This window comes from Ixodes scapularis, unplaced genomic scaffold (genome assembly GCF_016920785.2).
Source record: "Ixodes scapularis isolate PalLabHiFi unplaced genomic scaffold, ASM1692078v2 PGA_scaffold1__304_contigs__length_218370807, whole genome shotgun sequence".
Lineage (NCBI taxonomy): Eukaryota > Metazoa > Arthropoda > Arachnida > Ixodida > Ixodidae > Ixodes > Ixodes scapularis.
In genome coordinates this window covers 165,887,258-165,910,659 of record NW_024609846.1, presented here as the reverse complement: position 1 = coordinate 165,910,659, position 23,402 = coordinate 165,887,258, and the positions used below count along the sequence as shown (strand labels likewise).

The following is a 23,402-nucleotide window of genomic DNA, read 5'->3' as shown; positions in this document are numbered from 1 at the left end:
ACAGAGTTTAAGGCAACTCAGACGCTCTGTTCTCAAAGCAAAAGCGACTCAAATCACGGCGTTTTGATTTAGAAGCAGGTGGGAACCGTGTGCGACAGCAAATCTCCTTTCAGGTCCTCGTGATTAAAGGGGTCATGAAACGCTTTTCCAACTTTTTCCTGTTTTAGCTTTCCTCCTCAACTCATAAATCGCGCATTCCACCAAACAGTTCAAGAAGACGAAAAGGGGGAGTCCCCTCTTGCTCGCACTCTCGTTTGTGTAATCCGGACACATCCATTCTCCCCCTAGAAGATTAGCCCGTCGCTCAAAATTCAGAAAAAAGTTGCTTTCCCCACCCCGTTCATTCCGAAGCTGACAGTGCTGTTGAAGCTACGTGCTCGTTGGGCCAGCCACACTTGCCACGTGAGCGTGGCAAATGTGGCTGCAGAGAATGAAGTCAGGTGATGAAAGGGAGGCGGCTGATTGGTCCGGCAAGCACGTAGCTTCCACCGCAATGTTAGCTTAGGGATGAAGGGAATAAGTGAGGTCCGGTTGCGTGTGACGTCAGTTTGGACCCGACGACGCGCTTTTGGGACCGCGGATGTATCACAGTGAAAAGGCAGAGAGGTTGTGAAGGGGAGGAGGTACGAAATAGTCCGCTCTGTTTTCAAATTGTCGCACTGAAAGTCAGGCTTTTGACTTTCTACTTTTTTCCTTTTGGTTCACTGAACGATGTGCTATTAGTAAAATCCCAATCTAAAATGATTTATCCCAACCCAAAAATCGTTTCATGGGCCCTTTAAGGCTGTGGTCCCATGGCAGTCATCTTAAATGGCTTCAAAACAGTTTCTTATTTATCAAAATATATTTTTAAAAATTTACGAAAGAGAAAATATGCTGGCAAGCCAGTGAATTAGCTCCATAATTGAAAACCCGAGACTGGGAATAGATAAAAAGAAGACAAGGACATGCACCATCTCAAAACACAGCTACTGATTTTATGTTGCATCATCACAAATATACATTCCCACCCCTCCAAAGGTTACCACCCTCCTTGCGACAAGATAACAACGAACACAAGAAACAACATCCACTGCCACGGGATGATCCGAATCCACAAGCATGGCTAACAAAGGAGTGGTCAATGTAGCAAGGGTTCATTCCTTTGTCGGCCACGCTTGTGGGTTGGGTATGGGACGTAAAACTATCAGACTCTTAACTGTAATATTGGAGGAGAAAATGAACAAACCCATGGAAATATTCTTTTAATTGTCTAATTAAATAATCGAGCTATGACAAACATATTTTACCTTTAAATGCCCAGAAAGAAAAACAACATTTGCTAGCAGGGGCACTTTTAAATATTTGTTTTTACATTTATTTGACTAAATTAAAAACCATTTCATAGCCGTTCAGTTTGGCTGCCGTGGGACCAGAGCCTAACTTGCTCTTTTTTTATCTGTGAAAAAAACCTTTACTTTTCTGCACATAAAATCATCTGGCTTTATAAAAAGAAATGGGGTGTTCGGAAACCAGTAGCCTTAAAGTTGGTTCACGAGTGCTTATGATGCGATGCTACCGTGGGTTGCTTGGCTACCGATGTCCACGCAACACGTTGTAATGGAACCCAAATAGTACTCAGAAGCACGAATGTCTGAACCTGCCGTTACTTTCCAGACCGTTTGATGTTTACTTTAACAAATGTTGGCAACACCCCATTTTATAAATTGGGGCATCATTATATGGGAGATACTAGCACAACTGCATAGATACAAAAGGTATGATACATCACTGGCACTTGTTGGCCAATGAAATGTCCTGCCAAGCCTAGCTTCCATTTTTCCAGTACTCCCATTAAAAACAAAACAGGTGACTTAACAGTTGTTGCCTCCAACTGTTAGTGATGCAACTCTTCCATTTCCTCACCAATGAACAGAAACTTATTGTTTACATCTTTACACCATACTCTCTTGCAGTCGGAACAAAGGAAAAGCGTACGAGATCACAGCAGCATTCAAATACCAGCTGGTACTATTACGTGGCCTGGGCCCTCTTTCACGCAAGGTTTGAAGGAAGATTTTTCATAAATTGTAGTTTTACAACTGTCATAACTTTGAAGGTGCTGCCAAGAGCATAAGAAAGCATCTCCAACCATATGGGCGCCACATTTTGTCAAACTTTTACAGCTCAAGATCGATGAAAAGGACATTGCACTGCTCGCATCTGTCGTCGTGCCTTACATGGACCTGTCCCAACCAAAGGAATTGCAGTCGGTGGGTAACACAAAATTCTTCGTCCGCGCATTTTTTTTTTTTGGGGGGGGGGGGGCGGGGGCACGGATGCGAAATGGACGGTGTCCAATTGTTAGATATTCCATTCCTTTCAGGCTGCTGTTGGCTGCACAGAAGAGCTTGCCAGATGCAGTCCTGACAGCGTCTGGTTTTTCCTCATGAAGACATACTGCAGCTGCCAGCATTCCTGGTCACCGTCGTCACTGCTCCGCCCAGTTCCTTTCTCCCAAGTCCTAAATCTATCAAATAAGAATGTTTCGCATGTTTTGAACTACTTGACAAGTTCATAGTAGTGTTATTTCTACATCAGTGTGTAAATAAAAGGGTGCATTGGTGTTGTACCCAATGTGGGTCTGGTGCTGCATCACTTTATTGAGACCCAAACCAGGAGCAATACCGCAAACGGTCGCAACGCTGGGTGGGGGCGTACAAGAACCGGACAATGCACTGGTGTGTCTCTTATATCGCGCTGTGCTGTCATGTGCCCCAAGGAGCGGCGCTGGGCCACTATCTTATCACTAGAGCCCTGCATGCATAACAGTTTGATCATCCACATCCGCAGACTTTGTATCCGCATCCGCAATGTTCGTAAATAGTTGTATCCGATCTGCATCAGCTGAATTTCTATCCGCATCCGACCCTCAATCTGCGCATTCATTTTACATCATAAAATCAAGCATGAATAAAAATTTTAAAAAAGCATCTGGGTGGTATTTGACAAGCCATCTGTTTACCTTTGTACATAGAGCTCTTCATGTCAGAATATGTGAAAGTAATTTTATCATACTTATATAATAAGCGATCATCCTTTCAGAGAAGGATGGCGTCTGCAATTGGCATCTCTGTCTATGAGCACGCCACCCATCGTCGTCATGATACACTAGCGTGCCGCCACACACGGAGCAAGCGGCGAGACCCTGACATCTTCCTTTCTAGCCACCATGGCAAGGTTGTTGCGTAGAAAAAGTCTCTCTCCGTTGGTGCACTTGATGCTGGGATGGCATGCACGACCTTTGCTACAAAAATGAGGTGCGGAGACTCTAGTCTGCCGCAAGTTCTAAAACTCCAGAGGATCTTCAATCTACTTGTAGGCAAAGAAGCCATTTGCAGGCTTCTTCTACTTTATTGTGAGTTGTATGTTTAGGGTTAGCTTTGACCAAAGAATGCCTTCTGCTTATTCCTTGCCAAACAAGAACAAGGTTTTTTTAGATGACTTATGCTCCTGCAGACCTGCCAACCCTACAATGCTAAAAATACTGCAGAGGATGCCAAAAAACACTACAATTGTGTAAAGAAATACGAAGACTGTTTTATTCTTCAAAAACTTAGTTTAGGTAAGAAAAATGCCTCAACTAGGGCACTAACTCATCATACATTGCAAGAAATGTCTTATTCTTTAGAAGTAGAAGGTTGGGCCAACACTGAGGAAGTTGCGGCTTTTGCTTTTCTTAGGAAGTCCTTGTCGAACACTTGTTCATGGCACTTCCCAGACTGGCTGCATCTCGCAACTAACTGTTCAAGAGTCTTTTTTGACATGGAGCAGCGGAACTGCGTGTGTGCCTTTTTCACTTTGCTGAAAACTCTTTTGCACTCCGCGTTGCTATGCGGGATTGTCAAGATTCCGAACATCACTTTCGAAAGCTTAGCATAGTTAAAAGTGCCATCCATGTCTTGAAGATCAGAGACTGCACCCCACTGTTCATCAATCCACTTCTGCATAGTTATTTGTGCAGGAAGATCTTCCACCTGTAGGCGGCTGAACTGAGCCTGACCCTCATCCAGGGCAGACTCCATACTTTGCTCTTCTGCAACTGTCAAGAGAACTGGGAAGCGGTCGATGAAGTACTTGACATCAGCAAACCTGGCTTGTTCAATGGCGGAAAGTCTGGCCCGCTCTGCACTTTTCAAAATCTCGGACATCAGAGGAAATTTCAGGATGACGTAATCGCTTGCCGTTACAAAGAATCTTCTGATCTGTGCAAAAACCTTGCCTGGCTTCCTTCTTCAAGTTTTGCAAGCTCCGTGCTGTCTGGCTGCCCAGTACCATGTCTTCATCATCTCTTTGGTTGTCAAGAGACTTGTAGTCAATGTCTGTCAGCACATCAGTCCTTTTGATCACTGATGGCTTGACAAAGCACATCATCAGGTCTCGAAGCAGGTTGTGAAGGATCTCCCGGAGCAGATGTGTTTGGGGGGCCCTAGACTGCAGAAACACATTCGTCGTTTCAAACTCTGGAATGACCGACAGCAACAAGTCACAATACACCCTGTTGACATCCGACGAAAGGAACATGAACAGTCTTTCTTCTCTGTTCAAGACCTTGCCATCTTGACGCTTTTGGATTCTCGGAGAAGGAACTGTATTCGTCTCAGGAACACAAGTGTTCATTCTTGGTCTCTTGCTTTGATGAGCACTCTCTCCTTTCTTTGTAGCTTTCTTAAAGCCTGCCTCGAGTTCTCTTATGGTGAATTCGGGCGGTCGCCTCTCTCCTCTGACCTCGATTCAGCAGAGTGCCCCCTCCTCGCCGCCAGAGCTACTCGGGATCCTTTTCAGTCGATCGCAACTGCTGGGTTCAGAGCGCCCCGACATTCTCAGACCAGTCGAGAGTGGTGTCCCATTTCTTGGTATTATCTGAATTTCTAAAATTAAACGACGGTTGAATAGAGAGGGCTAGTCCCTTTGGTATCACATTCTGGTCAATGCAGTCCCTGTAGAAAGAAGAATGTGAAACATACCTTAATTTCTTGGCTACAAGTTTTCGCACACAAAGAAACAAAGGGGTAAAAATCTGGCCACCATATTGTCACCGAGCAAACTTGTGCGACTTGTTCTGCCGAATTTGGCAAGATCGACGGGGGATATCGTGTTGAGGTGGTGGATTCCGTGAGGTATTCGGCTTGGGAGGCACAGGTGGAAGGTCAGTGGGCGTTCTGTTGGACTGAAACAGTGTGTCCGGTGTGACGTCTGGCTTCGGAGGCACAGGTGGGTGTTCCGAAGACACCGTGGTAAGTTGGGACGGAGAAATAGGTGAAGCGGTTGACTTCGGCGGCACAGGTGGGCGATCGGTGGACGTTGCCCTGCGTTAGAGTGGTAGTCCTGCTGATACATATGGCTTGGGAGGCACAGGAGGCCGGTCAGTGGATCCAGGACAAGTCAGCCTCAGCCACGCCTGATCATCAACAACTGGCTGGACAGTGTATGCCCCAAGGAGGGATGGTGACGAAGCATTCATCGCGGACATCCGGTAACGCGCCAAGTTTTCCGCTGTCGTCGAACACCGCGCGATGGTGTCCGAATCGGATCCTCCATTATGGAGAGCCGCCACGACCGGAGAAGGAGGAGCTCGACTCGTCCCCGTGGTTGGCCGAGGGGCCAGGGTCCCGGCCGAAGCCGGCAAGCAGCCCGCGACTGAGGCAAACGTCTTCACAAACGTCTGAGCCATAACATGGCGCTCCTGTGGGGTAGCCCCAAGTAGCTGGGGAAACTCTCCGGTCGCCAGAACTCTGAGGCGGTAGTGGATAACATGCCTCAGAGTCTCCGACATCCGCTTGACTCCGAATCGGCTGGGGTGCAGTCCATCACTCGCAAGCAACTCCTCGGGCCACCTCTCCATCTCACGGTGGGCGACAAACCTCACATCTTTGTTGACAATTGACAAGTACCACAAATGGTGATTCAGCGCACGGACATGGACGGTAATTTCGCCCAGTACTTGAGGATCGAGGTACCTTTGGTAAAGGTCTGGAAGTCATAAGGAATGCTCAAGAAGACAGCCACAGCACCAGGTCTCGAAGAACGCAGATGGCCAAGAAGCACATACTTGCTCGATGCATGCCTGAATGCCGACTCCCGCAACACTTTGCAATCTGATGACGAAGATAAAGATTTTTATGGAAGGCGGCACATTGTCCAGAATTTGGAGGTAGTTTTCAATCCGCATCAGATTTCTACGTAAATATTAAACAGCATATCGACTGCAGAACCCCTGACGCGATATGTATTATTAACTGCATGCTGTATAACAAGCAAAACGTAGGAGAAACTAAAAATTCTATGAAAGAGCGATTTCATGGCCGTAAGTCTGACATTGTAAATAAGGGACAAACACCAATCGCTAAACACTTTAACTCCGACGACCACGACATTCATACGCACCTAAAAATTATCATCGTGGAAAGCAGTTTTAAAAATGATATTACGCACAAAAGTAAAGTCCTTTTATATATCTAAATTTAAAACCCTAACCCAGCTTGGTATGAACATTTCAAAAGGAAACCTATATAGGCTGTTGTAGGTTTTTAGTTTTAGTATACTACAGGCAAACTGCCTTCCACATCACAGGGGAGAGTGGGGAAGAGAGAAAGCCCCTTTGAGGGGAGAGCTAAAAACATTGGGATGTGGGGACATCGCCCGCTAACCTCCCTTTTTTTTTTCGGGGAGGGGGGAGTTTGAGCTGGGAGGCATTCTAAGGAGTGGTTCTCGGTATTCTGTTGAGCAGTGCCACCCACGTGTGACATTTCTGGTGTCCGTTTACACACACTTCGTGCTCATTTATGACCTTTGTTTCCTTGGGCGTTATACTGGCTTGGGCTCACTCGACCCCTGTATGTTATTTTATTTTTCTGGATCTGGAGCTCTAACTCTAACGTGATGGAGGCCGTTGCCTGTGATGTATTTTCTTGGTGTCGCTAACGAGTGCCGCAACCGCAACCAAAAAAAATAGTACTATACTACTTTTTTTTTTGTATGTGTTTTGTTGGAATGCAGTGTTTCCATGCTTAAGTGTTTTTACTTGTACTGTTATATACAATCTTTTTCTTTCTCCAATGTTCCTTCTCTCCTCTGGTCTCTCAAAAAACGCTTTGCAACTGTATATTTTCTGCACACTTGAAGAAGGGAAGTCTCTTCCCGAAACTTTTGTGTAATAAAGCCTCTACTGCTGTTCAAACACAAGTTTGTGTAGGCGTGGGTTTCATGCTTGAAAAAATAATTCTTGATGAAAATAGAAAAGTTCAGAATGTAGCCATCAGCGCAATTGTCACCTGCGTCACCACCTGTCAAGTGCCAGACTTTTCTGTGCCGTACATATTAATTCGGCGAGGTCGCGTGTATCCTTGATGTTCGGTAGCTTTTGCTTAGCATTTGAGAAAATTCTGTAGTAACACCTCAAGAAGGTAGGGAAAGGAAGGCTGGGGAGGGAGGAGCGGACAGAATGCTGGAGAAGAGAGGGGGAACCTCGTCTCTCCAGCTTTCTGTCTGCCCTCCCTCCTACCCAACATACCGTTCCCTCGCCCTACATTCTTGAGCTGCAACGGACTATAATATACTCGTTAAGAGCAACCACCTTGGGTGCTATTTTGGCGACAGGAATACCTTCTCAAACCTGCAAGTTATATAACCAGAATTTGACTTGCTAAGTTGCTACATATTGGACACAGCTGCACAGACCATATCCGTGTAGCTGCATATCCTATGCGCAGATGGGTATAGAGATATAAGTACCCTTGACTCGCAAATCATTTTTTTTATAGGTAGGCATATGTTTGTACCCTAAATACACACCTAGGTACAAATGCAACTTGCTGGAGCACTAATGTTCAGTCTCTTATCAGCCGAGTCAATGACGGTAGCCGAAATGTCACAATGCAGTGCCTTCTCACTCTGTTGATGTGAAATTTTAAGTACCGAGGTCCTTTCACATTTGACAATTTGAAGTCGGAGAAATGGTAAACTGCCATTCCCAGTTTTCTGAAGCACAGGAAAGGATCCCATAGTACAGAAGTCGGCAACTTTTCGCTTCAAAGTGGAGACGGAATGAGCCGGAAGAAACGGAGAGCAGGGCGGGGGAATCGGTTTATAGAAATGATATAAAGGAACTGTCACATACCCAATGTGGGATGTTCTCTTGAATCGGGAACAGTTAACATAAGATCACTCGAGCCCAGCATTAAAATTTTTGGGTGTTCAATATTGCTTGCCAAGATCGAGTCGCAAAACATTTTGGAGGTGCTAGTCTTTCATTCACAAGATTCACGTTCGACTTCACGGAGTTCATCTTATGAAATTGCATTCACAGATACATATGTGCCATAGCAAACACTTCGACCAGGGCTGCTACGGGACTGCATAGATTTTAAAACAATTCTGAAAAGAAGTTGTTTGCTGCAAATGCATCCAACATAGTCTTTTTGGGGATCAGTGAACTTGATCCGGCAACTCTCCCAGTTTGGTTGCATGCAGGGAAGCTTGTCCCGTGTGTGTGCGTTTTTTTTTTTTTTTTTTGAGGGGGGGGGGGCAATTTATAATGGTGTACCTTGCGGGCTGCATCCAACCCACAGGCATAGGTGGCCGACCGCTCCCCTAGGACAATAATCTGTATGTCATACCAGTCGATTCCTAATGAGTGAGTGGTTGCTGCCATGACACAGTGGGGGCTGCACTTTTTGCAACTTTCTTTTAGAAACCATCGCACATCTCGCAGTGAAAAAAGCATCAGAAATGCAGTCGCGAAGCTCCAAGAACAACACCAATACCAAGGGTGCTGTGAAAAGCAAAATTTTTTGCTTTTCACACACACACAAGCCTGCATTTGAGATTATTTCAGATTTTTATCACTCTGGGCTAGGATTCCGGACTGGGGCCTTAAGCTGGACGCTTGGTGAAAACGACTGAGAAATCTAGCGGCCTCGAATTTCTCACCGACTTTTCCACCAAGTGTCCAGATTAGGGCCCCTGGTCATACAGTCGGGAACAAGGCGAGTGCAGCAGGGAGGAGCTCGAGCAGTCGTCCTGCCTGCCTGCGAAGCATTGACTTCAACAATGCTTTGGAGTGCCGTGCACGGCAGAGGGCATTTGAAAGACGTTCTACAGTCGTGATAATTTTACTCGCTTGAAAAAGCCCATTAGTGTCCACCCGTGTTTAAAAATAAGCTTGTACCCACTCCCAAGTGCAAATAATTATCTTTGGGACTGACCAGCCTCGACGGATTCATCTATGCAGACAATTTCTAATTAGGAAGTTTAAACCATCACTCTGTACTGCACAAGCTATAGACCACTTTAAAACAGCTCTTTGTAGGTCCCTGTGGTCCAAAATTAACCTTAAACATTTTTTTCAAATGCCTACATGGCTGGCTAGAAGGGGAGAATCATTATTCCACTAATCTGTCGAGCCCAATTCAGCGCATTTACATGCCAAATTAACAGAGGTCACCTGACACGCCCCAGAATCTACCACTTGGGAATATCGACGTCCCACCAAAATCGCTTACATGGCACCTTGGCCGCCATTCAAACCCAACACCTGGGAATCTGTAGGCCAGCGATCTTCCTCCGATTCAACCATCTCCTTCTGTTCATTAGTGTGCAGGCACTACTAGAAGAGATGGAAACTGCAGCTACATGGTCAGACCCTTAAGTATGGCATCAAGAATCTGAAAGGCATGCAAAACGGCGCTCCAAGCTCAGACGGGACACAATACTATGAAGTGCAACTCAAAAAATGAAATAGTGAAATACAAATTTATTACGCCAAGAGACTTGCAGAGTAGCCTGATGCCAATGTTCAAACAGCCTTAGAGAGAACTACCCAAATTCAAACAAAATGAAAACCAGGGAGTCAACGCGAGACCACAACCACCGGTGAAGGAAGCAGCAAGAGAACAAAAGAGGAGTATACATTTATAAAAATTTAATTCCAAGATAAAACATCCAACCTGACATTTCTCCAACAAAAGTGGAAATCATGACACAGTAGCTTGTTGCACCAAAAGTTGAGGATAAAAAAAAAAATCTCTGCTGAAGTTATAGCACTTTATTATATTTTTGTTATTAAAGCCTCTGTCAGTCTCCTGTTCAATTTGTTGTCCTAAGAGGGCACAGAAAAAGCCCTCAAGCAGTCGCCCCATCCTTCCCCTCAAAAATACACGTCTCCCTTAAATCCCCCCAAAAAAGTTTACACAAAAAGTAAAAAAAAAAAAGTGCAGCCTCACACCTTGTACCAGACGAAATACAACGAAAATTTTCACAAATCTGGGGTGGTTACAGGCAATACATTTTTTTTTTTCTTGGCCAGGACATAGAATTACAGTACTTTTTTTAATATAAAAAAACAAAAACTCTGTAAAAAAACAAAAAAAAAAAACAGAAACGGAACAAGCACACCAGTGACCATGATTTTCCAGCTGGGGCGTGCATGGTCAGACGTCCTGTGTTTTTTGTCTTCCCGCCTTGCTCCCCCCCATCGCAGGTGTTGGTTTCCTCTTAGAGCAGCGTGTTGTCAGGGGGGAGGTGACAGTCAACCACTCCTCCCTTTCTTGTCTGTCCCTCCTAGTTGGCGTTCTTGTGAGTGATGATGCACTCCGTGCCCACAGCACTCATCACCGTCACCTGGTGCAAGGACGGGACAAAAAACCAGACTCGTCAGTCGGACAGACTGGCGCGCACGGCCCAATAACCGCTTCCAAGGTCCTAATGACCCCGCTGGTGCTACACACACTGCGTGTGCCACGACCGATCCCACACTCTAGCACTATCCTGGTGCACGCACAACGCTACAAAAACGAGCTACAAGTCGGCAGCGCAAACGCTGGAAAGGAGGCCACCGCTCCAGCATTCGCTCTGCTGACAGGAAAGAGGTGGGAGCTTTCCAAACTTTTAGAAAGGTGCTCAAGTGCATTTTGTAGAAGCTATATTGTTTGTGGGGCTTTAGTCCATAAAAATGACCAAATTTAGAAACTCGCAGCAATGTGGAGCGCAAGTTTGTCTGCCTTCTTTTGCAGGAGTTGACGCAGAGCTCCGATTCGCTCCGATTGAAGGATAGCGGGTAGACCTCGAAGCAGGCTGCCTTGAGGCCTACCCACTACCCTTCAATCGGAGCCAATCGGTGCTCTGTGTTCTGACGTTGCCACAACCCCTGCAGAAGAAGCAGACAAACTTACACTCCGCATAGAAATGCACGGGCACTAATTTCGACCAAAGATTTGACCAACGAAAATATTTAATGGCGTGGAGATTTCATATGTCACTATCTTGGGCAAGTTGTGCACGATATCTCGAGAAAACATCAAAGCTTTGGGTGTAGGAGACCTCGTACAGCAACTATTGTTTGAAAATGCCGTCTTACGACGCCTCCTGGTGTCTGCTCCAAGGCGCAGAGGAAGAAAGGCGCGTCACCATCTTCAATTGTACTTGCAATAGAGAAATCAGGAACCCACAAATGCAATTTCGTTGTTTTTTGTTATCTTTAGAGCTTGTAGACAGACCTATCACCATAAATAGACGACCCCAGAATTCACTGTAGTGAATTCAACCCATCGCAGTCTACAATCCCAAGGACGGCAGTCCATGGCTGTCCGTCTACAGTCCCAAGGATGGCTGCCTACAAGGTGACAACTTTCCAGTTACCGCATACTACAACTTGCTTGTGCCATCTCTTTGCTCAAAGGCTGTCACACACTCCCTGCATTTCCCTTTGGCTAGCTTTTTTTCTCCGACCCGTCCCGGAACAACGGTGCGAAGCAAGTGACTAGGTGCGACGAAGGACCGTACTTGGGGACCTCATTTTACTGCACCAATTGGCACTAGATAGCGTACAACAGATCTCCCCCTTACAGTAGACTCCTGGGCCTCATGGAATTGCAATGCACTGCATTCTCGTCAGACTTGCCGCATCAATCCCGCCATTTTGAGAACACGAGCGCGGCGCCAATTTTCTAATTTGCCAATCGTGCCGCTTTATGTTTCCGGCGATATTACGAGGTTGTCCAGAATCGCTACAATAAATCAATCGATGGCACCAGCAAAACCACCTTATTCAAAGCTAAAACCTCGGCATAGTCCCCGTCACTGCACTTGAGGACATTATCAAAGAATTGCCTCTCAAACAAATCGAAGGTCTAAAAATATGAACAATGCTTCCACACTTGTCTTACATAATTCTGTAATAGGCAGACTCACAAAGCACAACACTGCTGAAGGGTGCTTAAAAAGGTGACGCAACAATTTAAACTTGGAAAACTTTGCAGTTTTCAATTTAACGGGAATATTTCGGGAAATTTAACGGGAATACAATGGGAAATTTAATGGCAATATTTCGCAATTTGCAGCCGCGGAGCGGCGGCCACGGGAAACAAGGCATGACGCACATTGGCTACAATGTAAAAGACTGCCAAGATATGCCGTTATGTGCTTAATCTAATGCTATGTTTTATAAATATTGCAGTTTTAACACGACTAATTGTGCCCAAAACGTTGTATCATTGACTGTACTATATTAGGTTTCAGTGGCGCCATCTGCCCGATTAAAACTAATACCATTCCTTTCCAACTACGCGAGTCAAACTCCTTAGAAAAAGGCAAGCTCTTTGCCACGTAAATTGCAAGCCCACGCTGGAGGCTCTGAAAGAGAGTTTAACCAGACTTTCCGCGTCCCCAGTTCGCGATACTGCACATGGGATTCGAAAGACTGTGCAAGAGTTGAAAGGTTTGGAGGTGTCCAAAACGTCAACAGCTTGATTTTCTTTTTTTCACTTTTAAAGAAACTTTTACAGCTATGTCAAATTAAACGACGCATAAGAAAAATTCAGAATATACAAAATGTGCCTTGCACCCACAGCTACCACCTTTGAAAGTTAATTTACTCCAACGTTGTCCATTTTTGGTTCGTCGAGAATTAACCCCCGTAACACGTGTGCTTTTCAACGAAGGAATGCGCTTATATTGGTGAAGCACAAATATTACACTTCACATCCCCAGCAGAATGCTTTCTTTCTGTTCTACCTTCGTTTTGTCATAGCTTAGATAGCAGTTACTTATTTAGAACAGTTGTGCGCCTTGGCAACTACCGTAAATACGATAGTCGCCTTAGCGACAACTACCGTTATTTACACTATTAAAAGTCTACCCCTCGCACTTCAGCAAAAAAAAAAATTTTTTTTAGATGTTTATTTTATTGCAAGCATGTGAGAACGGCAAAGTATCTGTTTAGAAAGCTGGGCCTCCAACACGCGATCGATGCCTTCTGGTGTGCTTTGGCTGCGCATGCCTGCGCAAGGTGCATGCAGCAGCTTGGAAGCAGCACACACGTACATTTGGAGCAATTCGGTGCAGTTCCCTGTAAGTAAAACCGGCATGCGTTCATGCGATCAGTCACGTGATGCCCATTAAAAACCCAAATTTAGCAGTTTTGGTGTACTATAGTTGGTGACAAGAGTAAACTGGAAGCTCTTCCCTCCTCTTTCCACTAACTTTCCAGTGATGCCTGGCCACGAGCTGGGCATCACTAGAAAGATCGCAGCCATCTGTAGGTCGTAGAGCGCCTAGGAACAAAACAGTAGTGGCTGCGCCCATCGACGCCTTTCGTCCGCTACATTTGTTGGTCGACGCCGCCACACAGCAGCCACAGATACGGGATTACAAGATTGATGATAGAGATCGAGAGAAGTGTGAAATTGCACACGAAATTAATAGGTTATACAGATTCCTTTCAAATTCCGCGTCGAACATTTGAAAGGTGCAGAAAGATTTCCAAGCTAGGTAGCGCAAGCTACCACCCCATATAAGGGGACACAGCCGGCAGCATCCATCTATCTTATCCTAAGCCACCGCCGGCAGCTCCGTCGCCGCTAGTTCGAACACTCAATCTCTGCACCGTCCCGTTTTCGGCACGGCACTCACGGCGCTTTCGTTGGGACTGGACGAGACGCTGGCTATGTGAATGATTCCTTACACAATGGAGGCACTAACTGAACTTTTAAGAAAAGGTTTACTCTCAAAACGAAAGAAATACTTTGGTTTGCTCATCTTGATAGCCTGTGTGTCGTACCTCCCGCGGCCAGACAGTGCACTGTTAGCATGCAGTCAGAAATGACAGCAGAAAATAGTAGAAAAATCGGGAAAAGACCACGTATGATAAGTAGTGAAAGGTACTACAGCTAAAATCTTTGAATCCGGCGGTTGCTTGAGCCATCCAGTACCCTTGCCATGTACTTTACTGCGAGATTAAATGTGGCCAACCAAGCTATCATTTCCCGCTAAATCTAGTGTCGCCGGAAACTTTTTCGAGTTACTTTGGCGCAGTGTGCCTCAATTTCGACAGATTTTGCGTTTTTGGTGCAGAAAATTGGGTTTGTATCAAAATCGCACAAATGGCGCAGATGTCACACCCCTGATTACTTGTGCTTGCTGATCTTTAATAGTGCACTTCAAAATGCAACTAAAACTGTTAGGAATGTCTATAAAATTGGTGTGAACCGTGTGAAACAATGCTTTGGAGCAGGAAACCTGGATTGGATGGATTCCCACAGATTCCAGACGAAAACGAAAACTCTTCCGAACACCAATTCGTTCGCAGGTTTGTTTGCCTTGGTGCAGTTTGGAGCAATTATTCCCTTTGGGCGCAGCAAGGTGCAGGCAAGCGGGAATTTATCGGAATGGCGCAACTGGACCACTCCTGTGCATGAGATGCCCAGGCGTTATTGAAACCAGATAGTTCACGCTGATGGCGGGACAACTGAGGCTGCTTCCCGTTGTTTTCACTTTGTCCGCGACTAGACTAAGACTCGTTTGCACTGGTGATGTCAGTCCCGCCGTCTTCCCTACTATGTTCTTGAAGCACAGCGTCGGCGTCGTCCAACAAGATCTCGCAGTCCGCAAATGACAGCATCTTTTGTGCTTGCTCGGCGATCGCGTTGCACATCACGAGTAGGGAACGCTTGCGCACTTTTGGGGCGTACGTTGCAAGCCCGACCTCGAACAGCGGCGGCTCCCGCGGGCGCCAACTACAAATTTGGTTTGCGCCGTAAATATAGCTCTAAATGTTTTTTTTTTCTTTATGGTAAATTTGTTTTATTATATTCTTTTCTCATCTAGCCCATTTTAAAAAAAAGCTTTTTTTCCTTTGCACGTGTCCTTTAAGGTCTAAAAATATGCCACAATGCAGTTGAATTATGTAAAAAAAATGCCATTTTTGTTACGAAGACTGATCGAAGACAGATTACAGCTATGTTAGACAAGTGCAACCACCGTTCCCAGGACTATTTCTGACAGCTCACCTCCTTGTGATAAAGCTTAAACCTACCTTGACACCGAAATAGCATTCTTCGGCTATCCACCAGATTGTGGAACACAATTCTCCGCATTAAGTTTCATTTCTTGACGACGCTTGGAAGCCATCAATCACCAGTGATCGATGGCCTATGGGTGCGGTCAGGAAAGAGGTAATGACCACACACCCTTCAGCTCATGTTTTGCAACTGAAAAATATGTGCCTCAATATGTTAAAAAAAAAAAAAAAAAAAAACAGGTGAATTTAAGTGTGCTGAACTATTTTTTAAACGGCCTGCTAATGCTTGTAAAAAGAAAAATATGATAAAACATAAGAATCCTCATACACCAGTTTCTTTGAAATGGAGTAACTTGCCTACTCACAATCACACTGGTGTCCTCTTTGGAGAACTCTTCGCGGATCTTCTGACCCAGTTCCCCTTCTGGCAGCTTGAGGTCGTCACGGGTGTCTCCTTTGTCGTTCATTAGTGTGACAAACCCGTCATCACTGATGTCGATCAGCTGCAAGAGGCGACAAAGGCACTTCAACACTGCACTCCAACCAGGACAGTGCGGGATAGAAAATGGAAACCTAGAAGACTCTGCCCTTTGCTTTGACGCTTGTATTTTGTATTGTATTTTTTGCATATAAGCCTGTTAGGGCTCCACGCAGGCTAGTAGTTTCCCGCTCATGTTATTTCTGAGCAACTGACTGACTGTTACGTAACCGTAAACCTTAAAAAAAAAAAAAAAAAATTTATCTGGGGGGCCTATTCTATTCCCTTCCGGGCAAAAGGCATCCGATTCCATTCCCCTCAACGTTGCTGCCATTCACCATTCCATTCCGGGGTCGCGAAAATGCGGAATGATTCTGGAGTCATTCCAGCTCCGGAGTGGCAACTCCGCAACACTGGTTTCAATCCCCGCCCCCGCCAGTTTCGATCCAGATGAGCATCTTACCGGCGTGCGGTCGTCCATCACTACTGAGTGGTGCATGTTATAGTATTATTATTAGTGCTTAGTGCAGAACACATGCGATGGACCTTCTTAAGCAACAACTGGGAAGTTCTCTGTAAACTGTGAACAAAGGGCAGCCCAAAATGCTTCCGCCAGTCGCAGCCCATGGGCATTGTGCCGTTGTATCACGTTTCACTGCTTCTTAAGCCCCATACTATTGATGCTAAATAAAGGAATCTTAAGGAACGACTAAAACACAGCAGAAGAACCTCGTTGACACATTTTGACGGGGGGGGGGGGGGGGGGGGGGGGGGGGGGGGGGGGGGGAAAGGAACTTGCGCTCCGGGATAACAGAAGAAACGAGAACGCCATCGGGGGGCACTAGAGACAAGACAGACAACTGCAGGGGTGAGACAGGTGGAACAGGTTTTGGAGCAATTTTTGGAGCACAAAAATCTGGATTTTGGAGCAGCTTAGGAGCACAAAATTCTCCTTTAGGAGCAGCAGTTTATGCATTTTGGAGCACAAAAGTCTACAGCTTGGAGCGGATGTTAGAGCAGCTTATCAGCCACTTAAATCACAGGGGTGGGACAGGTGAAACAGGTCTTGGAGCAATTTTCAGAGCAGCAGTTTATGCATTTTGTAGCAACTTCGAAGCACAAAAGTCTACAGTTTGGAGCAGATTAGGAGCAGAAAATGTTAGAGTAGCTTATCAGAAATTTAAATCATAAAAAATTGATATAAATCACATAAATCAGATTTTTCTTTTTTAATGGTTATTCTTGTTCACCCTGGTTCCAATAAGTCATCAGCGCCGCTACGCACCAAAAAATAAGGGAAAAATAAAACCGGAAAAGCAAACGCGAGTTTTATGCGCATAGATGAGCACAGGAAACAGGCTTGCTGCAAAGCTTGGTGGGCACCACATACCTCAGGCTTATACGAACTGGTGCCAAAGCGCAATTCTAGTGCAAAACCTCTTAAAGCGGTGATTCGAGAGCATGAACAAAGAAGCACGGTTTACTACAACCAGACATCGATCGGACGCTCGTAGAAAGCACGTGCAGATAGAAAGAAAAGAAACTCCCGACAAAAGTGAGTCACAAGGTAAATAGTGAATTGACAGAAAAACTATGAGCACCACATGCACACCAAATACGGGTGCGTGACCGATTCATCCCATTGCTCACGCACTGAAAGCACATGTGTGATAACCGAAAGTACTCACAGCGATGGCCCCGTCCATTTTGACGAGATTACAGACACGAATGAACAATTACACAATGGAGGCGCTCAATAGCACTTTTGAGAGAAGATTTACTCTCAAATGAAAGAAATACTTAGGTTTGCTCATCCTGATAGCCTGTGTGTCGCACCTCCCACGGCCAGACAGAGAGACCGCGTGACAGCGCACAAATACCATGCAGTCACAAATGACAGCGGAAAGTAGTAGGAAAATCGGGAAAAGACCACGTATGATAGGTATTGAAGGGTACCACAGCTGAAATCTTCAAATCCGGCGGTTGATTGTGCTTTACTGCGACAAAATTGAATGTTGCCAATCAAGCTCTCGTTTCTCGCTAATTCAAGCGTCGCCACAAACTGGGTTTTTTTTTTGTTTTTTTTTTTTGGCGCAGTGTGGCACAATTTTGACAGATTTCGCATTTTTGGCGCAACTAGGCGCAGAAACTTGAGTTTGTATCAGAATGGCGCGATTGGCGCAGATGTCACACCCCCGAAAACACATGAAATCCGATATAAATCACATAAATCAGATGTCTCTTTTTTAATCCAATATAAATTATGAATTAAATTATTTTTATATTTTGCTTAAGCCCATCTTGGTGCAGCTATGGCGCAATTTTGAGCGAAAACGACGCTTTGGCACAAAATGTAGCAGACTTTCGTTTATGGCGCAATTGGCGCAGCACTTCCATCACTGTATTACCGTTCCCCCTCACGTTATAATCAAGCGAATGCAAAATTGACATCAACAATGCCCCCATTAAAAAAAAAAAAAAAATAGATTTTAAATGAAACACATTGAATTTAGACCTAAAGCGCGAAACACACGTACGACCAAACCGTCCGATCCGACGTGTGGACTGCCGGAATGACCTTGGGGGGCGAGGGGGTTCCGTAGCATCGGACAGCGTTGAAAACCCTCGCCTCCGACCGTCGTATTGCGCGGTCGAACGTCGGATTGGACGGTTTGGTCGTACGCGTGTTTTGCGCTTAAATCATACCAAACCATTGTAGAACTTGTTACTTCTGGTCGTTCCGACAAGTTTGCTCAATCTCGTGTTTTGCCTTTCGCACCGCATTTCCGCGACGTCACACTTGTGCACCGAACCAACAGCAGCGCAATGTCCACGGTATGATGCCAAATTCAAGAACGAGGCAATTTTGGTGGCCAAAGAGCTGGGAAACTCCACCGCTGCTTCACGGCCTGACATGAACAATTCTGCAATTGGCCGATAGGAGCACCAGAGGTAAGAACTTCAACAAATGTGAACCAGGCTGCAAAGTCTCCCGTGGACCTTCTCGTCGCCTTTACAGGGGCTTGGAAAATAAATTTCAGGGGCTTGGAAAATAAATTTCTGGAGTTTATCACTGATGAGGATCAAGCCTAGATGCCTTCGAAAAGACTCGAGCGACCGCATGCTTTTAAAATCGCTGAAGCAGTGTCTGCCGCGTGGTACAGCCTCCCCCTCCATGACATAGTTGCTTGTGCCTTTAAAAAGTGTTCAATTTCGAATGGCCACTAACAGTGACGTCATTCTCCCAAAACTGGCCACTGTTGACCAGTCACTCCCCTCCAAAGTGCCAACATGCCAAAAGTCGCACCCACCTGGAAGTCGCTGCGGTTCACGTTGGGCACGTCGATGTTGTGCGTCGACGGGCACAGATCCTCGTGCTTCTTGCCACAGAAGATGTCGATGCCCACCAGGTGCACCTGGGGGAAATGCTCGGCGTGAGACTCTACCCACACCTTCCTCCGTGTTGAGACTGCGGAGGAGCATTCGCTCAGAGCAGAACAGGTCCTCATGGTTGTCATAGGAAGACCATCGTGAAATTACTGCATCTCATCACAGAAAATGATAGGAGCATAGAGAGCATGACTGCCACTGGTGCCGCGACGGACCTAAGCGGTCCTTTTCGTCAAGAATGCAATCTGCTACTCGTAATGAATTGGCGAGCGAGTGGTCAAGTACGAACGAAACGTCCACTACGCCGGATATTTTAATGTAAGGAGACTCATTTGTCGAGCACCATATGCAATAAAAATACAAAGCTAAAAAAAAAAAAAAAATTTTTGTCTGCGAAAGAGGTAAATGTAGTCCGACAGGATGAGTACAGCAAGGAAGGGTTTCGGTTGTCCCGGGTCAAGTGCAAGCCTCCCGCAGCGACTAAAAACATTGTCACCGAAGGTTTGTCGTCCCTCCCTCCCCTCCCTCCCAGAGCCGTTTATCGAGAGAGTTTGGCCATACATTGGTTTGAATAGGCGAGCATCTCGGGGCCAACCACAGGCCGCGAAACAGCCCCTAGCGGTGGTCGTGTGATCTAAATATGGGACACGACTATACTTCGTTTCACCTTATGTGAGAGCGAAGGCAAAACTGGAAGCGCGAGCACGGAAGCTCCGTGCGTTCAGGCTTTGCTCGAGCGCACGAGCTGGGGAGAAATTCGAAAAGCGCTGGTCTCGCGCTTCTAGCTTTGGCTTCGCTCGCAGATAAAGTGAAACGAAGTACAATTTGAGCCGTGCGGAGCGGAACTCCGCGTCTCAAGACGCTCGCGCACCCTACCCTTTGCACTGTTTTCTTTCAGTCAGTCTCAGAACGCTGCTCTAGCAGTGCAGACAAAGGCATGGGCACGAGAGCGTGGCTTTGGAAAGTGCTCGCTATGCACGAGGTCTCGTACAAACAAAAGCGTTTCGCTGAGCTAGGCTCACGCGCCTGTGCCTTTGTCTTCACTGCAGACATTTCTGAGATGGAGTAGAGGTCTCCTGACTGGTCGACGCATTGTCTCAAATTTAGTTTACGCTCTAAGCTTGGGGGGAATATTCGGCGCTGGCGGCGGCCTTTGCTCCGCCTATTGGCCAAACTCTCCCAATACACGGCTCTGCTCCCTCCCTCCCTCCCTCCCTCCCTCCCCATTATAAGCACCCTCGCCTTTTCATAAATGTTCAGTCTAAGAAAACACTCGAATAAAGAGACCACACATGCCTACCACCCCAAAAGCTTGCCAAAAGTAGCCCCACAAAAGAATGCTAAGTAAGAACACCAAGTACCCAATTGCCCCAAAAGATTGCCAGAAACAGAAGGTGCTCAGGTTCTCATTGAACCCCTGCAGCTTCGGTTCGCAGGCTTGAGACAAGAGACAAAGGTGGCAAAGCTGAGAAGCAGAGGAGAGGCACCCACCTTGGCGTGTCCGTGCTTGCCCGTCTTGGAGGTGGTCATCTCCACGATGCGGCAGGGCCTGCCCTTGAGCATGACGAACCCATTTTTGCGCAGAGAGGAGCACTGCACCGGGTACGTCTCGGAGGCCCCGGACCCGGCAACCTGATACTGCTCCGCATCTTCCATGCTGCTCGGGCACCTCAGCTGCAACAGGGAGACGCACGCCAGAGTCTCAACTTCCGCAGCAACCCGTTCGTGCTCACCGACTGTCCCGTGCCCTCTGAAGTCGCTGCCTAACAAGCACTCGAGAGCACATACAAATTCATTAATGTGCAAGATCTGGCATGAGCGCACCAACTGTCCAGCTGGCATGTGCACCTCCACTGTCGGCGATGCTAGGGTCCACGGTACTTATGGTCCGCATAAACTTATTAAGATTGACGATACTGGAAAAGTACCTTTGCTCTAACGAGGCAATTAATGTTAACCAAACAGCAGCCACATTCTGCTAGTCAGCAGCCCAAGAGCTGCCATCCTAATATTGTGATCAAATTTATCCTGTTACCTTTGCCAATGTGGAGGTTACATGTAACAACGCATCCTCCCCCAATCAAATGAATTTTGGATTAGACACATGCAATACAAAACTTGCAAACAACTTTCCTTGCATCTGAATGTGACCAAACGACGATTAGCAGAGGCAATAGAGCTAAAGTTTGCTCAGGTCACAGAAAGGTTGCTTCGACATGTTGGACAAGTGTTCGCAGGCAAGCTGCGCATTAATCACGAAAAGATAGCCCACACAGAACAAAGGAATGGGAACACATGTGAAATAACCACATATCTATCTGATTGCGCTTTTAGACTGCCCATACTAATCTCAGGAATTGTAAACAACCTCGAAATTGCCGAACCCACGAGCGTGCCCCTGCCGAAATGGGAACAAAGAAACCTCGACATGAAACAGCGAACATACGAGGCGATCCTACACATTTAAAGAACCTGGAGCGTTCTCGTAGCAGATTAAAGCCACCCACGCAAGTGACGTTCGCGCGACTAAACGCAAAACGTAAAGCGCTAAAAAAAAAAAAGCGGACAGATGCCCACGCTCAACAAGGACACTGCACCGTGAGCAGCGTGGCAATCGCTCAAACAAAAGGCCAAACTGTGTCTCGGTGGCGACGAAATCCCTCCGCCAAACTTCTAAAAACGAAAAAGGCGCACACCGACTGTTTGACGTCACTGCCAAGTGCCAGTCAACGACCCAGAGTCTGCGAGCCGACCGCACACCATTCATTCGACACGAGGCGTCCTACACCTAGATCCGGGACACTGCCACAGGTGGTGTTCGAAGATCAAAACAAAGAAACACTCCAAAGAACGGTACTATTCGCAAGACTCCGAGCTAATCATCCGCTAAGTCCATCGATTGATAACGAAAAGACAACCCGACACTCGTCCCAAACTCCGGAGACTGAACCAGACAGTCTGCGGAAAAACCGGACGCGACAAGTTTTCCGCGACTCCCGATAACTCGCGGACAGAAGACGGATTATTAACAGGGGTTCGAGGGACAAAGGAAACCGGGTTAAAGCGCGCGATGGACAAACTTTAGCGACGAAAAACCTGGATGTAATGACGGCAAGACGCTGGCAAAGCTCGCTGCTCCTTCCAGATGGAGGGGGGCTAGCCGGAGCCGGCGGATCGGGACACACCGCGTGGGACCCCTGGTCGGGAACGGTCGTGTTTCCGAGGACCCCGGATAGAGCCGTCAACTCGACGTCCCCCACATACGGAGCGGGAAAGTCTAGTTTTATCGGCCTGAAGCGAATCGAAACCGCGAGGAGCGAGGTAACCCTATTAGGCTTAAATAAAGAGTGGGGGGACGTCTTGACAAAAGACGGCACGAGCACATCGTCCATCTCAGGGTCGCCCGCAGATTCGCGTGGGGCAGTTGTGCGGGGTGCGGAAAGGAGGGTGCGAATGTCCGCAACCCAGAGCCGCAGGTCTCGTCGCGGACTCTTTCGATCTCTGTCCGCCTAAAGGCAGCGTATCTCGGGAGGGACTCCGAAAAAAAGCCGCAAGAAAAACGTCATGGCGCGAGTGGACGGGGCATTAGGCCTACTCTTGCACGAACCTCGTATTCGGGACAAAACTCGTCTCGCGCTCAGCGCGCTCCTTCAGCAAACGGTGCGCGACGCAAAAGACGGAGAAACGAGTAAGCTCGCGTTCTGATCTAGGGGGACAATGGCAACATTACGCGTAAACAGAGCAGCCCGTCGAAAACTTACATGTGACTCCTCCGGGTGAATTTAGAAAAGGGATAGCTGCGTTTTCGCTCCACGTTTTCGGAGGATTGGCTGGTCCCAAAAGGCGATGCGGACGAGCGGCGTCTCAGTGAAAACCTGGTAAATAATAAACAGAAAACAAAACCTGTCAACTACTTATTTTATAATATTGTTTGATTCAATTTAAAACAACTTGGACGATTAACAAGGATCCTTATTAGCTGGTTTTGATTTTTTATTTCGTCCCCTCCGCTACGTTAATAACCCTGTCCAATGAAAAGTATGGAAGGCTAAATGTTGGTGCTTGGTCGTCGTATTTTTTCACGAACGTCATTAAAATTTGGACCAATCGCGCAGTACGTTACCGGCGTTCTATGTGCGGCGTGGATAGCGGATAGCGTGGACGAAGCCGGGGAGGGAGAAGAACAAAGTAGAGGACGGA

At 46.6% G+C, this 23,402-nt stretch overlaps 2 protein-coding genes and 1 pseudogene across 4 annotated transcripts in view; 1 reads left to right on the top strand and 2 right to left on the bottom strand.

The window, feature by feature from the left end:
- The window catches only part of LOC8034620 (TELO2-interacting protein 1 homolog), a 58,474-nt gene extending 54,998 nt beyond the window's left edge, over positions 1–3,476 (top strand). For both annotated transcript variants that reach the window (XM_029989491.4, XM_029989492.4), the window contains 3 exons: positions 1,956–2,043; positions 2,166–2,252; positions 2,366–3,476. In XM_029989491.4, coding sequence (XP_029845351.3) covers positions 1,956–2,043; positions 2,166–2,252; positions 2,366–2,560 — 370 coding nt within the window. In that variant the 3' untranslated portion in view covers positions 2,561–3,476. The remainder of the gene's footprint in view (positions 1–1,955; positions 2,044–2,165; positions 2,253–2,365) is intronic.
- An 83-nt stretch (positions 3,477–3,559) lies between these two features.
- Positions 3,560–4,752, bottom strand: LOC115328285 (annotated as a pseudogene).
- Positions 4,753–9,773: 5,021 nt separating this feature from the next.
- LOC8034622 (eukaryotic translation initiation factor 5A) lies at positions 9,774–23,401 on the bottom strand. Of its 2 annotated transcripts, none has more exons than XM_002410053.5 (5): positions 22,964–23,401; positions 20,694–20,876; positions 19,124–19,228; positions 15,700–15,837; positions 9,774–10,659 (listed from the first exon to the last, which is right to left on the bottom strand). In XM_002410053.5, the coding sequence occupies exons 2-5, from the start codon at positions 20,856–20,858 to the stop codon at positions 10,600–10,602; spliced, it is 468 nt and encodes a 155-aa protein (XP_002410097.1). In that variant the 5' UTR covers positions 20,859–20,876; positions 22,964–23,401; the 3' UTR covers positions 9,774–10,599. The 2 variants fall into 2 exon arrangements, with proteins under 2 accessions (XP_002410097.1, XP_029845359.1); XM_029989499.4 differs by having other exon boundaries at positions 22,810–22,989.
- Position 23,402: the final 1 nt, after the last annotated feature.